At 34.6% G+C, this 18,519-nt stretch overlaps 1 protein-coding gene across 2 annotated transcripts in view; it reads left to right on the top strand.

The window, feature by feature from the left end:
- SNTG1 (syntrophin gamma 1) overlaps positions 1 to 18,519 on the top strand; it is a 322,766-nt gene that overhangs the window by 238,921 nt on the left and 65,326 nt on the right. For both annotated transcript variants that reach the window (XM_058832034.1, XM_058832033.1), the window contains exon 12: positions 10,337 to 10,375. In XM_058832034.1, the coding sequence (XP_058688017.1) occupies positions 10,337 to 10,375 (39 nt within the window). The remainder of the gene's footprint in view (positions 1 to 10,336; positions 10,376 to 18,519) is intronic.

Raw genomic sequence — 18,519 nt, forward strand, 5'->3', positions numbered from 1 at the left:
AAGTCATATTTGAACTACAAGAAATACTAATAGAGCAAAAATCTATACTTTTGACTAAACAATCTCCTTTACTGCTGAAATGCAATTAGACAGGGAGTTGCTGTTCTGAAATCTGTCCAAAATGCACACTAAAGAAAAAGTCATCTATAAATTTGCTTTTAACATCCTCAGTGCCTGTCTTAGCCATTTTTATTGCCAATAAATTGGATGTTTATGAAGGGTTGGAGAAAATCCCACTGATCTTAACTATTACACCTCTCCCTATTTAAGGATTACAAGATCGTATCAAAACCAAGAAAACTACGCCACCTACTATTAGTGTCAATTTAACAATATTGTTAAAATTAAATGGTTCTTTAACACACTTCTCAAAGAAGAAGGAAAAAAAGTCTGAGCTTGAAAATTAATTCATCTGTCCAAAAACCTTCACCCTACTCTTTTTTCTCCCTTGACGTCTTCTAAGCCTTGGCCTACCTTTCATCCATGGTCCCGCTGACACACAGCTCTTTACACTTATATATTGTTCAGTGTTTGAGCGTTCCTTTTTCAGAAACACCAAAAGATACTTGAGGAAACCCATATTTACAGAGATTTTTGCTTTCTATTTTATAATGGATTCTTAGTCGTGAGGTGAAATTGGAGATCAGTAGAGAGAGCTGTATTTCTTAGAAGGGAATGAAATTCAAGACTTTTTAAGTTAATGGATCAGCAGCTTATTAAGAGAAAGAAGGTTAAGGAGAGTCCAATCTTTCCTATTTATGACAATCTGGAAGCTTTATTGCAAAAGACTTTCTCATTAAAAGTCAGCTCAGGGTATAACTGAATACAGTGCTAGAGTGAGTCCATGATTAATCTGAATACAGAGTAGAGTGAGGCCTGTTCTGTGTCAGGAGGAGGAGCAGGGTCTATTTTATAAAATATGAGGACATGTCTTTTAAATATACAACCACTACAAAGTAATTTTGTAATGTTTCAAGTAAAATTTAAAATGATCAGTTATACAGATGAATGGGGAGCTTCCAGCAGAAATAGGTACTGAAAAACTCAGGGGTTTATACCAATCTTACAGTGACATATGAAATTTCTTTTGTAATATAAAATTTAGCAATTGTGTTACTACCAAGTTTATTATCATGTGAACCTAATTCTCAACAGCTATTTCACATTATGTCAAGAAAATTATCTAAGTAATGTAATAACAAGTGATTTTTTAGCTTATAAGCAGTTTATCTGGTGCTGTCAGCCAAATTGTCTCATAAATATTGCTGTTATTCCTGAGAGCTTCAAGACAATACAATAGTGTAATTCTCTTAGACAGAAGAAGTGAAATGTGACATAATATTGCAAAGACAAGGTGTTTCTATAATTTTATTTTTAATCCACTCAAACTAAAGTAAATGAATGTGTTGATTATGGAGTGGATGATATAATACCTATAAATACTACAGAAAAACTCTTTAGCTTTGTTGCCTCAGGTAAAGGCATTTGTCTATGCTACTGGCAACTGGCCAATGTAATGAATTTTGACAGCAGGAATTAATTTAGACTGGTATGTTGTGGTGTAAGTATTAAATGTATTTTAAAAATCACTGGCTACATTTCTATAGGTACTGTCAAGACAGTTGTCTCATGTTATGTATAATTGTACATGATGCGATGGTATAAAATTCCTCATTTCTTCTGTTATTTTACTACCCATTTTGTCCTATTAAATGCTGGACTGTGAACTGCAAATGTTATCTGTAAAAAAAACTGAGGAATCCTGAAACAGTGTAAACTTGTCAAACTGTGAATTCTTCATGAGAAAGGTCAGTAGACTGTCTATAGACTGAGGACAAATGAACAAAATAGGTTTAGTTGCAGTCTTCAACAAACTGCTTTATTCTATTTCAGTCCAGACAGAATGAAAAGACCAGGTTGGAAAGAGGGACCTAAAAGGTAAGGAGTCATTTGACTCAGTAAAGAAGTGGCTCAAAAGCTGTGGATAGGACTTTTAGAGGGAAGGAATACAAGGAGAGTGATGAGCTTCAGCAAACATAATATACAGAGCAAACCTCTGATGAAAATGTAACTTGACTTGTGACATATTTTTTTCTTCCAATACTTGCTAACATTTCAAGTGGAAACTTCAGATAGGAACCAAAACTATAGATGTCTAAATCAGAATCCTAAACTGAATTTGTAGGAGTTATGGTTTGCAGCTCCCTTCCCAAAGAAGGCTGAGGAGGGAGGAAGATGCCTCAGCTGTAACGTATGTGCTGGTGAAATCGCTTAAGAAGTAGGTAGAGAAATTGCAAAGGAAAGCTGACAGAGTGAAATCTGGAATGGGGGTGTGGAGAAGGTGATTGGTAATAAGCCAGGAAGATCTACAATAGCACCTACTGTGAATGAGGAAAACCTAGCTAACAAGACATTTCAACTTCCAGATTTTCTTCACAGGAAAATGATCCCTTCTCAGGCAGTGATGAATTAAAATGCTGCCCACAGGAGCTGAAGCTTCAAGCCTAATGACAGAGTGGATTAAAAATAAAACGGAAGCCTGGCAAGCTGAAAAAGCTGTGAGATTAAAGATCATTCTTCCCATGAGGAAAAGATGTATTGGTTGGTCATGAGTGACTCATTCCTGTGTGTGATGAAAACTTTGCTCTAGTGTCTGGACCTAATATTGTGGGAAGTCTTCTGTCTACCAAGAGCTTAAATCTGAGGGATATTGCCAAAGCCATCTAGTCAAATGACAATTAGCTGGGACTGCTCATTCATGCAGGCATGACTGATTTCAGTGTCACTAAGCAGATAAAAAGTGACTGCAAGACTCTTGGAGGAAGGCTGAGGGGATCAGAGCTGTTGTAATGTGCTAGTCAGCTCTCCTGGTCATTCAGGAAAAATGAGTGTCACTCAGTGCCCATATGCAAAAGTAGCCTACCAAAGTAAGCTCTGGCTTCTTTGACAATAGCATGAACTTGCAAGAAAATACAGAGTGAAATTGAACTGGCTTTGACTGAAAAGAAGAAGAATGTTTCAGCTTAAGAAAAACTACACAAAGGGCAAGCAGTTTCTTCTTTGGTTCTGTGATGGATTACATAAGAAGCAAAGGGATTAAACTGCAACTGGAAGGAGTCTGGCTCAATATAAGGAGAACTTCCAATGCTAAGTAGAGGTGTATTTGCTAATAGATTGACTTATGAGGCATTAAGAGACTCATCATGGCAGGACTTTACAAATGGGTTCGACAAACAGCTTGGATCGATTGACTTGCTTTTCAGCCATATGTTGCTGTTCTTTTATATTGTCATAGAATGAGCAAATTTGTATCAGTGCTTGCAACTTGCATTCAGAAATACTAGGATAAGAAAAACTGTGGATGCTATTAAAGTTTTTTCCCTGTTCCTTTGTCATTCTGTGAAAAATTCTTAAAGTAAATACTATACAGTGGGCATTATATTGTCTAAATGTTAAGTTGTAATGAAATGGCAAGTGAAAAGGAAAATTGAAGTTGGTCTTGTCTATATTATTTAATTGCCTTGAAAAATCAAGAGGTAATGAAATCTGGTATTTTCAACTAGGGGAAACATATAGATGAATTTTTAATATTTTAGTTTAACAGTTTAAATTTCGTTTCTGCTGGAAAAATGACATGACTTCCTTACTCTGTAGTGATAAGTAACACCAGTTTTTTACTCTTCATGTGTTGGTACTGCAGTAATCATACTCCAGTGGACAACTATTATTATGATATGTCACAATTATCCAGTTGCATTTCATTATCTGAAACAAGGATTCCGGTGTCTCCTTCTGGGTCAGGCTTTTTTCATATCTTTTCAATTTTTATTGTTCATAGTCCTTCTAATACATCTTCAATACAGAGACATATGTTTCTTACTTTCAGATGGAACCATAATAGCTTCTTCAGGCACTGGATTTAATTTGTTTTCAGTGTCTCTAATAGTATGCATTCTGCTGTTGGTATTTTTTTTATGGAGATTCACTGTTATAAAACTGTGTTTGTAGCACATGTATCTTCTTTAAAGAGGCACAACAGCAGCATTGTCATTAAGGTAACATCCAGTTTTAAGAATGGCTGTTAAATATTTCAGGATTAAGTGACACCATTCATCTGTCAAGTACAAAAAAGCACAACACTTTTTAAAAAAGAAAATTTTAATTTAAGTAAAATTAATTGCAGGCCTTTTATTGGAACTTCACAGATATTTGAAGAGCAGGTTTTGTGCTTTTGTCCTTAGGGCTTCCACTGTGTAATAGGCACAAATCTGGTATTTCTTTCTGATACCGATCCATTACTTCTGTGCTTGTAGTATTAAATGGAACACTGAATCCCTTTGAGTGAGAAAGGTTTGATAATATGCAGGTTTGTGATCACATTTCAGATGGCTATTTGTGTTTTGATAGTGCTTTTACGTGTCCGAAATAAATAATAACTGTCAATATACAAATATTTTCTTTCAAAAGTTCAACATCTCACTTAGGAATGATTTGCATTCATCTGCTTCTGTTTTTGGAGGTGCACTCCTGACTTTTAGTAGCCACATTTTAGTGTCCCCAAAAGTATTTATTAAATACCTGCATTTATTGGAACTCACTAAAACATGGAAGCTCTCTGCCTGTTTTGTAGTGCTGGCTAATACAAAGGCAGTCAGTAGAATTTAAAAGGAACTTTGTAGAGTTCTGCTTTCCAGGTGAGACCTCAAGACTATCTCAGGCCTTTCTTCTTCTATTTCTATATGGAAGTTTCCATATAGGATTTTCCATATGGATTAGGATGATCCATGAGAACTGTTATACTGTACCAAAATAAAGATCCATCTAGTCATGTGCCTGGTGATAAAAAAAGGAATAGTTACATTTCCTTTTGTCTTTCCAGCCATCTGCTACTTTAGGGCTTCTTCAGACAGCTGATTAGGGACTTCCTGAATAATGTCTACAGTGTCCTCTTTGTATATAAACTTTACAAATATTTGATCTCTTTTTGTAATTTTTTTGGCTCCCAAGAGAGATTTTATAACATTGATTATATAAGCTGAAACATATCATCTTGGTTCTCACTTTTGTTCTCATCTAGGAACCATAGTGAGGATGACTCAGCCTGCAGGTATCTATAGGAACAGACTCGAAAGCAGAGGTCATGCTTGTGCTTATGCATTATTCAGTGTTGAATCAAGCCTCTCCTCTCTGTAACTGTTTGCATATTCTGGAGACTTTCCCTTTCTTCCTTCAAGGAAGATGATGCTGAGTTCCTTCAGGCTGAGTGTGTTTGCAATCCAGTGTGTCTAGTCTTGAGAAAAATCCAACTAGGACATGAAAATGCTAGAAATTATGGAAGTGAATTATAAGTGAATTATGGAAGTCTTTTATCCTTTGAACCATTCAGCTGGTAAAATGTGATCATCACACCACAGAGAGTGGTGCCATCACTGGTAGGTCAAGAAAGAGATGTGAATTAAATGTTTCCTATGCTACCATATTTTCCAGAACATACTGACTGATCATTTTGCATAACTTGGCTTATATGGATTTTTAGTGTGAACTCTAAAGTCTACTGCAGCTTGTAAAATCAGCATCAAGAATTTCTATATTTGTTCTATAGAAATTATACATATATTTGAATGCATTCACCAATATATGATGTGTTTTGTGGGGGCTGTTGCATACTTCTTTCAAATCTTCTCTGATTCTTTCAATGCACATATACTCTTGGACAACAAAAAATCTTACCACAACTTACCTATCCCATTGAGTAAACAAACCCTAGCAAGGATGGAAAGTAAGACTAGCCAACTAGTAATTTCAAGTGTTATGTACTCTTTCTTATTCATTAACATAAGATTGTCACAGAATGGACTCATGTTTTCTTCCAAATCTTAATGATCTGGCTTCCTGTTTGGAATCACTTAACATCCCAATGGCACAAACTGTATTGCTACTTGTGTTCGTCTCTATGCATGAGATGAAGAACTATGTAAGGAATTTACATTCTTTTCAAGCTATTCTATTTTAATTAGCTGTTAATGAATGTGAGTCAGCAGTTGTGTAATGCAAACAATTGATAGAGAAGGATACAGAGTCTAAATTGTTCAGGGAAATCCACATAAATTTCAACATAGCATAGATAAAAATAATAAAAGGTTCTTTTTAAGTTGGAAAATTACTGTGACTGTCAAAATTATATATCTATGGACTGCAAGAAAATGGGAGGTCAAATCATATGTGAAAGTTTGGGAGTATCTTATTTACTGCCTAAGTCATCAAAATGCACTGGTGCCTGTTTGTTTCAAATGTTGCCCTTCAGTCTTGGCTGCTCCCATAGGTACTCCAAGGGAATAGTATCTGTCAGGATCTCTGCCCTAACAACTAACAGCTTCTCTGTTATTCTTTCATGCAGAGGACGAGATGTATTACCTGAATCTTAATTGTCTATTAATCATCTTTCCCATTATCCCTTTAGAATTTTGAATCTAATTTACAGTATAGTTTATTATGAAACAGGATCAAAGCAAGTGTGGTCCACGTGGAGTTTTCAAGCATCTGATTGCTTCTATTTAAATTTTTAAGGATTGGAGAAACCTGATATCTCTTGATCTTACTACTCTTAAGGGTCCTTGGTGCTCATTGAAAGATATCCTTATCATCTCATGGGGATCCTATGATAAAATTGAAATAGCAAATTTCATTAATATAAATAGGTAAGAAAGGTCAAACCCCCCAAATAAACAGTAGTTTTCAAATTACATTTTAAAATCCTCATATAGAAACTGCAAATATTTATTGCTGTGCTATTTGCCCCAAGAGGGTCTGAAACAGTATATCTCAGCAGAGTGAACAATTCAATTCAGCTTTAACTGAATGTGAAAATTTAAAACCCAGCTTTTATGAGCTTAATCAGCTGCATTTCAGCAGAGGGCAACGATAGGCTACAATTCTTGCAAAAAAGGTAATAGTACGGAACAGTATTCTGCATTTCTGCTTCTCTGGCATGAAGACTTTTAAATAATAAAATTTAAAAAGCCCCAAACATTTGCAATCATTGTGCTCACCTGAAGCCAAGGCCTGCTCATTTGTGTACCTGCTGAGAAGTGCTGTGTTCCATGTTCTTGTTTGTTTCCTCTGCAGAGCAGTCACAGCCATCACTGTGAAAATATCCATCTGTGGTTGCAACATTTAGTGCACAAAAATGACTGAATTTGGCCATGAGACATTTTTCATTATGTTCCACTTCATATCATCTCCCTGCCCAGTATTCTCCATGTCTATGATGTCCAAACACACTGTGAGATGAATTTTTGGAACATATCTAGTAAAATGTATTTGTACCATAAACAATCAGTTATGCTTTGAACTAATCTTCTTTGAGAGCTTTCACTAAAATATATTCTTCCCATCCCTAAAAGTTTTCAAAACCAGAACTCTGGATGGAACTCTGAAAAACCTCATCTAGTAAAAGGTGTCCCTGACCATGGTAGGGGTTGGAGATAGATGATCTTTAATATTGCTTCTAATCTAAACCATTCTATATTTCTATGATTCCATTATTGGTCATGTATTATCACCACTAACCTATTTGATTGCCAGATGCCAGATACTGTAGAGACCTTCTTTTTGCCTCCCCCTTCCTCCTTCCACCTTGAATTGATCATCAGTTCCCAAATTACTTTCTCTGTGGTGTTCTTAGTTTGTTTTTTTTTCTTAATTTGCGTTCATGGAAATTGTATCAGAATAGAATATCATCCCTCAGCACCTGTTTTGTTATGCTTGAAGTGGAAACAAGTAGTTCTTGCTAGCTTCAAATCAGCCTACATTGTGTTCAGAGAAGGGTTTGTTTTCTAGCTGCTTCTTCTTCTGTCTCCTTTTGTCCCATTCCTGATTTTTAATTGCTCTGTATAAACACATCTTTCTAAAGAATATTCTCAGAATGCCTCTTTTTTTTTAGTGTATTATCTTGCTGGTGTGTTTTATTTAGAAATATTACATTCTTGTATATTTGCAGTGTATTGTACTGGTGTCCTGTGATGAAAACAAATTTAATTTTATTTAATTGCATCAGTTACATAGTGCTGTGTGCTATAATTGTGCTCAATAACACAAAGTATTACAATGGGTTAAGCAGAGTTATGGAAGACTGAAGCAACATTTCTCTTTTAGATAACCAGTAACAGAGATGATTTTTTTTTTCTCTTTTCATTTCTGGAAAATGTTTACTATTAGGTTTTAATTACCAAATATTTTAGATCTGGAAATTAAATTTTACTCAATGTACGTTGTAACATGCTGGGAAGAACATATACATGCTGCCTAATTGTAGAACATTTTTATTCTTAATGTCTAATATTTATGCACGTGAATGATAAACATGTAGCTGTTTCTAAAATTAATCATACTTAACAATTTTTAGTTTCAGATAGACTTGAACAACTATAATGCAGTTTTCAGGTTTCTGTAAAAGAAATAAAAATAATGCATTTCAAGAAATCACCATTTTACCTGAAAGATAAACATAGTTGTTTCAGTTAAAATAACAGCAGTTAAAACAACCATGTAATGTAGATGCTTAGATTGTACTTCAGAAAATGAGCTGGAAATTTTTGAATCATAAAATGATGTTTCAAATATATATTTACATTTCAGAAGAACATTAACAGTACGCAATGCACCTAATGTACTTTGTTAAAGAAAACAAAGTAATCTCTGTATTTGGAATAAACAAAAACAATCCTAAATTATTTAATATGTAACTTGCTGCTAAGTAGATATTTTCAGTATTTTGCTTGGAAAAGTAAAATTTCTTTTTCTTAACATTGTTCTTTCAGAACTTTAAATTTTCAGGCTATTGGGTATAGCCTTTGCTTAGAAGAAAATACATGGTTTTGACAAGGACTTTAATAGTTTCTACTAGCACAAACAGGGATTTAGCATGCTGGAGTAATTAATATTTGGTTTAGGAATAAATCCCAGAAGTCTTCAAAACATTTTTATGTCAAAAATGTGGGGTTTATCTGCTTTTTATTTTAAAAAAATCACATAAGTTAATTGGTATCTTGTATAGATTAATTTTATACTCTTTCTGTATCCATTGAATGTCCGTGTTCCTCTAATGCTTCTCCTTAACTAACATTGAGGAAAGGAAGAAGCTGAGGCTGATGCACATGCAAGAAGGCTAGAGATGTTCTTCTGACACTTTTGATGCAGGATACATTTGAAAACTGCTTGCCAGCATATTCTTGACAGTGGGAATTATCCTTTGATAGCAAAACTGTAGGATGTCAGCGACAAACTTGCTCCGATTTTGCATGAGGAATTCAAAGAATTCAAAGAGCTTGCCATTGCAGCCTGGTTCTGAAGTCTGCAAAACACATTGCCACTCACATCTCTGCATGTAGTTGTTTAGGGACAATATTGTAAACCCTGGAGGAAATTCAATGGTGATTCTTCTTTTCTTCTAAAAACATGTTGCAGGTTGGTTGAAGCAGTTTAATGTTATACTGTGGTTTCAGGGATTTCCAGATAATTCAGATACATTCTATATAGATACCTAGCTGGTAATATCTTTAATTTAAAAATGTTTTTATTCTAGGTATTAGGTATCTGTCATGAATGCACATTTTAGATTTTCTAGGTTGTCAAAGACTTTCAGAACTTATGCTTAAAAAACAACATTTTTCTTCTAGTAATGGTAGGAATGGGTATGCTCTACACATAATTCTCTTTGTATTGGACACTTCTGAGTCATAAAGCTGGCAATGTTTGTTCAGACGGAGTCCATGAACTTCAGGGCTAAATAGAAGCTCATCATGAATTAGGTGTCACAGACTAGTTTTCTCTTTACTTTTCACCTAGGCATATTGTTGAATGTTTTAAGAAAAAATCGAACAATTATCAGAACTGATTTTGCATACTTGATTTTGCTCCTAGGATAAAAGGGATGTTTCCAAAGCTGTTTCAGCCCAAATCTTCATCATTCCTTAAGGAAAGGAACTTGCTTTGAGTTTAATGACTTTGGTGGTGGGCAGTAAGTTGCTCTGAAATAATTATATTTAGAGTTAAATATTCTAGTTTATTTTATTTCTAATAAGAAAAAAAAAAAAAAAAAGAAAAAGATATAGTGCATGCACCTCTCCTGGATTCTAAACAGCAGAATGAACCACAAAGTGACCACAGAAATATCCCACTGTTCAATTGAGCTTGCCAAAGGTATTTTCTATTTTGCAAGCATAATTTGGATGGGAGAGTGTAATATATGTGTCTAAAATACAATTTATTTTTTTTTTGGTTTTGTTTTTCCTTCTAGTGACTGAATATTAATCTATTTCTTTATTCATTTTTATAGATTAAAAAAATCAACAGGAATTTTCCCGTAAACCAGCAGGTAAGAAAAATAACATTTGGTGGTTTTTTAAATTTATAATACTAATTCTGACTTGAACCCTCTTTAATTGTGTGGTAGCTATTCATTATTCAACCTGAAGAATTCTCAGTAGATTTTCTTTAGAGAGTACCTTGGCATTTTTAATTTCTCAACTCAAAGGGAATTGGATTGTTTCATCAAAGTAAGAGTATACCTAATCTTTTCAAATTAACCAATTTGATGCAGGTATATATACTTTTCTTCAGATTGTGTCTTACCAATTTTACTATAAAAGGGGAATGTTATCATTATCATCTACAGAATTAGGCAGAATAAATCAGTGTTACAGAATTCTAAAAATGTATGGTCTTTTGGTGTGGGGTTTTTTTGGTGTTTTTTTGTTTGTTTCTTTTTTTCTATTGACAAATGAAGGCATAACAAATTAATATTTGCACAACTATGTAATCGAAGTATGAATAAAAATTACCAGGATAAAACTCAGTACACTGTACAGTTAATTAAGTATATGTTGTGTATGACAACTATTAATTATATAATGACATTATATAATCTCCTTTTAAGAAATGTGTTAAGGGGAAACAGAGTAACCTGATTCATAAGAAGGAAAAAAACTGCTTCCTAGTAGAAGGAGAGAAATATATATTGGACTGACCTGTAAGCTCACCTTCAAAAGGACAGATTTGAGGAAGAAAAGTGTTTTCATCTTCCGTACACCAAATCTTCAGTTACTCAACGTATTTCTCAGTTGCCTTTCTCTAGTCCAACTTTATTTATATGGAATTTGTGGTATAAACCACAAAGGAGGGAGATGCTTCTATTTTATTTTCTGTTTTCTTCTTGAGAAAATCCACAAATGTAAAAAATTAATGAAAATAGTATAATACTACTAATATTAGCAATAATAACTATATGTGTAAGTATAAAGCTACAATAAGCCAAGTTAACGTTTGCTTTTTGGAATTTTAATATTTTTCATATAACATTAAATGCAGAGAGTGCAAAGATATGCTCCTATCTCAAAAGAAGGAAGAAGATACTGGCTAGTGAACAAAAAGCAGTCAGCTGTATCCCTTTTCACTGCTATGATTCACCCTGAACTTACCTCTTTGCTTTTATTACTGTAAAAAATAAAGACAAAAAAAATTATAAACAACAGTTATAATGTCCCATCACTCTAACATATAATTCAGGGATCTCTGCTGTTATGGAACTCTCAGCACACAGGGTCAACAAGGCATTTTATTCCTCATTAGAACTCTTGTGGAAAGCAAAAATGCCTTTCCTGACTTTAGTAGCTTTTTGGCAATGTTATCTGTTAGGACAGCCTGCAATTATAATGCATTCTTCTCTCATCAACACCAATCATTATACTCCAAGGGAATTACTATGGAGCACTTCAAGAAACTCAGTCAAAAGGTCAAACTGGAAAGCGAGGCTGATTTGATGGGCAGTGAGACTGGTAAGATCTTGTTGCCTGTCAAATACTGGAGAAGAAAAAGGTTTCTTTATCTGTGGATGTCTGACATTTTATGGAATTCAAAAACAGATTTCCTTTTGGGCTTACCTTATGTAGAGAGGGTTGCAGTTTTTTACCATAAAAGAAGTTAGGAAAAAATCACCATATTTAAGTGAAATAATTAAATAATATTTTTGAGTAGAGCTGGAAAAGGCTACACAAATGTAAGATTAATTTCTGTCTTTATGTGCAGCAAATGTTAGCATGGTATACAGGGAAGAAACAGGATTTTTACTTGTTATATAAACACATATTTTATCTAAAAATTAAAATATCATCTCAAATACTCTTGCCACCTTGATTTCTTTTAAATAAAATTAATTTTAGTCTAAGAGGTTGAACAGCTAGTTTTAACTTCTTTCTGCAAGCACATCATGAGCTTGAAAGCTGTCTTCATCCTATTATGCTTTTTTTAAAAAAGAGGGGTGCATATTTAATTTCACTTAAAAAATACCCACGGGGTTTTTTAATGAGCACTAGTAGAGTAATTGAAGGTTATTTTCACTTAGAATTTATATATATGTATATGTGTATTTTAATTAGTTAAGTAAAGAGGGAAGGCAGTTGTCAAACTGGAATCCAGGAACCAACCCTTAGGATTCCTTCATGAAAATATTCTTGATATGGAGAAGACAATAGGAGCACAGAAAGACCTGTTAGCATTGCAGTGATGAAAAAAAATGTACCTGCATAGGTGTGTCTAAGATGCTGCAACTCCAGTAGTGTTATCCAAACATCTCAGTGTTGCAGCAAGCTAAAAAGATAAAAGTAATTAGAAAAGACTTCTTGTCTGCACATAATGTGGCAGCTTTCCTTTAACTCAGTAATTGTGAAAGTAGCTTTGTCTGGAAAATCGTTAGAAAGATAAGATACATTAATTAAAATTTAAAGATCAAATATGATGAGTATTGATAAGAAGGTGGTTATTATGTGGACAGCATGAAACAAGAAGAAGTTCTCAGAATGGTGGTAGCACATTTAATAATGGTGGAAAGATGATGCAAAAAATGCTGGAAGACCCCACAGGCAAAAAACATATTTTTGAAGAAGATTGTGGGACAGGAGGGAAATAAAGTTTCCTCTCTGAGTTAACAGTGACAAAAGGAACACTTGAAATGGTAAAAAACAGAAAATTAGTTGTGTTTTCTATATCGGAACTGTATGTATTGGATGTAAATAGTCACATTTAAGAATATAATAGCAAGTAGCTGAGAAAAAAGTAATTTTGGACTCAAAATGTACTGCATATTTCAAATATGCACTAAAAATTATGATGTTGTAGACAAAATTTCCATAAATTCAGAGAAAAAATTATATAGACTTCATAGCAGACAGTCAGAAAGAATGGAATATTTCAGTGCTTCAGCCAGAGGCTTCTCTAGTTGATCAGCCAAGATGGGAGTGGAAACATGGGCATGTTTCCTTTTCTTGGAACTCCTGACCTCTGCTGAGCTGTTACACTGATTACAGCAAATGTCAGCTCCTGCGAGAGCCATCATTAGGCAGGTGAGTTTTGAAAGGCAGCACTGACTCCCTGCTAACGCTTTCCAAATAACAGTCAGTAAACTGTGGTGGTGTAATGAGGACAAGCACTGCCCATTCCTTTTCAATTCCGAATCTTTTCATTTTCCACCATGGATTTGCAAATGTGCTGATCTCGGCTGGAAATCGACCTGATGGCATCTAGAGAAATGAACATTAAGACAGTCCTTATAAAGCCTTCTGATCCTTCTCAGGGTGAGAAACCAAATGTAGCCTCCAGCTACTAGAGATTTTACTACACATTATAACTCTCATTTGCTATTTGGGATTCACTGGGATTTGGCTTTTACTGGTTGCCGTGCCAGGAGGATGAATTGACAACATCTGGCTTAGGTACACAGTGGAATTCTAGGCTTAAATCTAAATCTTAGGCTGGCCTGCAGTTCACCTCTTCCTGTCGCTTCGTAACAATTGGTAAATTGCAGCTGGGAAAGTCATAACTTTCTGACTCCCATTTTAACTTATTTCACTCAACAAGGCAGTGGTACAAAACAGGTATCGCATGTGGCAAATTCTAGGAGTAGATTTTTCATTTCATGGATTATGGCTATGTTCACGTACATGTTCATAAATGTAATAAATGGACACTTGCTTCTCTACTACATGGGAAACAGTCAAATCTCAAGGTTTCACTTGAAACAGATAAAAATATCACATCAGAGCAGTGTATTTTAAATTTTTTTTCCTATATTGTGTGTTTCATCTTTGTTAGGATGAATACAAGGACTGTTACCCTCCACTTTTCATACAGTGAATTCACAAGAAAAGTATAGTGGAGAGGAATGCTATAATCCTTTTCATTGAACACTATTTCTCTTCTTTCTACATGTTGCATGAGAATTTTTGTAATACTTATATCTCCAGAAGATAGGAAATTTTCGTTAAATAATTTTGGCTTTTCAGGATAATGTGTCACTCTAGAATTTTCCTGTTTTATGGGAAAGGAATTGGTAGCTGGTCTATTCAAAGTTGACAGTTTATAACAAGAATCATGTGAGAATTTGAAGGAGTGTTTAACTGTCTTTAATTCAGTTTTAAATCAAGATCATGGCATAATTAACTGATGCCACACTAAGGCCAGAAACTGGGGTATCACTGTGCAGTCAAGAGCCCTGTTTTTTTTGCAGACATTTTACATTCTTGATGGCCAAGAATGGAGTGATAGGATACATCTGATGGCATTCACACATATATGTGACTATGCTCGTTTGATTTTATTTCTTATACAATGTAATAAAAAAAACTATACACAGATGTACCAGATCAGCTATGCTGCATCACCTCATATTCCTCTTTAATAGGGTGTTGTGCAGTTTTTATTAAAGTTCTACAGTTAGAAAAATCTTATTTAAAATCTTATTTAAATATTATTTAAAATTCTAAAAGTTTGATCCGGTGAGTTTATTTAATAAAACCAAACTTATATGAACTATATAAAAGTGAGTACACACAAATGTCATGGTGGCTGTATTGTCTGTCAATCAAGCCAGAGTGCTTTGCTGCAGATGTGATGCATCTCTGTTGCATCTGAAAATGTGAATTCTATCCCTCAGGTGAATTGATAGGACTGATACGACAACATCTGTTCTACTGATAAACACCTGTATGAAATACAACACATACCTTTCTTTTTTTATTACTAATTGCAGAGTAATAGGCTCCATTGCTATTGTTTTGGTAATTTGAAAATGCAGTGATTAAACAGAGAGTTTTTCTGAAATCTGACATGTCCTCAAAAGAAATCAAGTCAGTTCTAGAAGTACATTAAGAGCAGTGATTTTGTTCCCTCTCCTTAGTGTATTTTATTTCCTTTTTTTCTTTTTTTTTCTTCCTAATTTTGCATGTCTGTTGAATTAATTATTTTCCAATATTCTGTTCTGTGGTACCTCAAAGTAGCCATCCTGCAGCTCTTGACTGACAGTTACTGAACTTTCAGATCCAATGATACATCTGCTCTGTCACCATCTGTTGTCACAGTCAGGATTTGATCAGGTTTATTTTGAAGGAAAATCTCTGGAATGAAGCTTCCATTGTTAAATGATTATAGAAACCAACAGGGGAAGCTGAGTTCTTGCTGTTAAATTAAGCAGAAGTGCACAATAGGGTGTAAATTGTGTTGAGCTAATTCCCTGCCATTGTCAGCCATCATGGTACTCAGCATGGATTATTGCTACATAACATACACCCTTGAAAGGCTTATGTTGCTTATTGATACTTTATTGAGCTTTCTGTAAAATAAGCTGAATATCTCTTTCTATATATTTCTATCTATATTGAAAATTTTCTGTGGTTGACATGAAATGTTTTTCCCTGAGCAGTTTCTGTAATTGTTTTAGATGCTTCTGAGGCAGCCTCTGTTATAAAAACTATGCTTCTTGTGGCCAATAAAAGATTTTTCTTCCTTTTACATTGTAATCTAGAATAGTTTTTGAACTTCAGAGCATAAAAAAAATTTTAGAAGGGCAATACACACGGTAGATTGTTAAAGATTTTAGGCTGAGGAAACCATGTTGACTTTTGAGAGGAAGGTCAGACAGCTTCCTGAAGCTAGTCGATTACCTGATGAGCTAGATTCATGTTGTGAGTCACTTGATGCAGTTATTGGATAGCAGTGCTTCTGTCCTAGGGCTGCATACCTTATAGCTCATGAGATGAGAGGATGGAAGTAATTTGGACACCTGCTGGAAATGTAAATGATACAAAAGAGTGATTAGATCAAGTTTTTATTTAAATCTCAAAATATAACTCTCCAGCTGTGCATCAAATAATTTCTGCATGTCCAGCAAATTCAATTTTGCCTCAAGTAGAATTTCATCCTCATTTACATATTTTTCTCATTTATTTTCTTGTATTTTGTTTTTCTAGTACTAACTCATTAGTGTAACAAGTATTACCTTTTTCTGTCCCCATCTGCAATTTTAGCATCTCTTCCTGAAAATTCCTTTCAGTAAGGGTTGTGTTTCCTGACAAAATTCAATGACCAGATCTGTGTTGGCTGTGTGTTCATACTTTAGTCAATACAGGGGTGAATTGTATCTCCACTAAAAGTTTAAATAGGACAGGTGAATGAGGGGGTTCTACATGCCTTGCTCAATTCTAGACCTTTCAAATTGAGTGAAATTAACAGGCATGTCCCACAGCTACACAATAAATTGATAAGTAGACAAAAAAATAGTTACTTTTGGGTTTGGGAAGAAGTTACAGTTACTGTACATTAGCGCTCTAAACAAGTAAGCAGATAAATATATAAATAAACAAATGCGTTTGTATTAAAAAAATTATATATTTATGCCTATCTTTGGATGGCAAATATGGCTTAAATGTATTTAACTGATAAGTGGACAGCCTGATCTACTGCTTTTGAGATTAAGGTACTCTTAGCAGATCCCTAACCTTGTTTGTACACTCTTGGGTGTGAATTCAGGCTCTTTCTGATCCCACAGGTCATGTGTGTCTTTCTGTACAATGCCACAGCTTCAACAGGAGTCATATACCTCAACTTTTAGGTTTCTAGTTAAATTAGAAGATGAAAGATGCAGGTCTGACATGCTGACTTTGTGAGTACTGTAATTTCTAGGTTACAATAATAAGCTTTCCCTTCAGCTGCTACCTTTTGCAACAGGGTGATCTTAATATCTTAATAAAAGTTGATCCTGTCTGAATGCATCCTGAGGTGTTCTGAATCAGAACGCCCTAGCAGATGTAATGAAATGAATAATTGCTTCCTGTTCTGTCATAACAGTATGACATGAACAAATACTTGTTCTCCTCAGAAGCATAATTCTGTATCTATGATGAGGTCAGACAGTGAGAAGCCACTGAGTTTAGGTAACAGTCAAAGGCATTGCTTTTATTGGGTCATTTAACCCTGTCTTCTATTTATACGCATGACATGACTCAATCCCACTTTAAGTCTCTGAACGTGTTTGGATCTGATATATTGCCCTTTACCCAAGAAATGGGATATGTAACATAAAGAGGACAGTGGAAGGGATGCCTGCAATTTAAAAGACAGATTTTCTGCAGGGCTTGGATATTTATGATGTCTAAGACTGGAAAAAAATAGCAAACATTATACCAAGAAAGGACCTTTTATTCTATTAGAATGAATGTTTTCATCTTTTTCATGTACCTTTTCATTAGATGAGATAGCTACTGTCCAAAAAAGGCCAACAAAGCAGGAGGACAGGAAACAGTTTTCAGCATTCTTGATTGGAAATGGATGCCTTAATGATGCATATATCCTGTAGAAGTTCCTGAAAAGTGGTAACCAAGAGAGAGAATAAGAAAATGTGAGAAACAGAGCCACCATCCTGAGCCTGTCTGAGTTCAAGAAGCATTTGGACAATGCTGTCAGGCTCATGATGCTATTCTTAGGGGTGTTCTGTGCAGGGCCAGGAGCTGGACTTGATGATCCTGGTGGGTCTTTTCCAACTCAGCATAGTCTATGATAACCACAAAATAAAGAGGTCTTTCTTTACTTTTCTTTCCCCTTCTTCCCCCCCTCCCCCCCTCCAGTTATACTTAAGAAGATTTATATAGGGGAAAATTTTTTTGCCTCTAGCCTCACCTTAAATAAGAAATTGTTAATACCTGCAGCTTACCAGATATAAATTAGTTCTGTCTGATCTTCTTGTATCTTCCATTGTAGGCTGAGGCTAGGAAAAAAAAAAAAAAGTTACAATGCTTTATTTTAATGTCTCTTTTTTGCATCAAGTGAGTGTAAAAGTTCTCAGAATAATATTTAGAAGGAAGGTGTTCAGTAAATCTATACACACATAATTCCTTGGGGAATTGTGTCATCTGAAGAAATTAATTGGAATCAATGAAGCATACTTTAACTATAGATTTTCTATTGGAGGACCACGTGGGACTCAAAAAGGCATAAATAAAGTATATTTAATTACAGTTTACTTCAAGAGGATAAGTGAATAACATTTCATTTTTCTCATTACTTATTTTACATCTGTGCAGATGATTGGTGTTTCAAATCATAATTTCTGATAGGAAAAATATTTATTCTCTTGAGCTTCTAAGAACAGTGGTTAAACAGAGCTCTGTGGACTGCAGGTGATCATTTGTCTTT

This window comes from Poecile atricapillus, chromosome 2, assembly GCF_030490865.1.
Source record: "Poecile atricapillus isolate bPoeAtr1 chromosome 2, bPoeAtr1.hap1, whole genome shotgun sequence".
Classification (NCBI taxonomy): Eukaryota; Metazoa; Chordata; class Aves; order Passeriformes; family Paridae; genus Poecile; species Poecile atricapillus.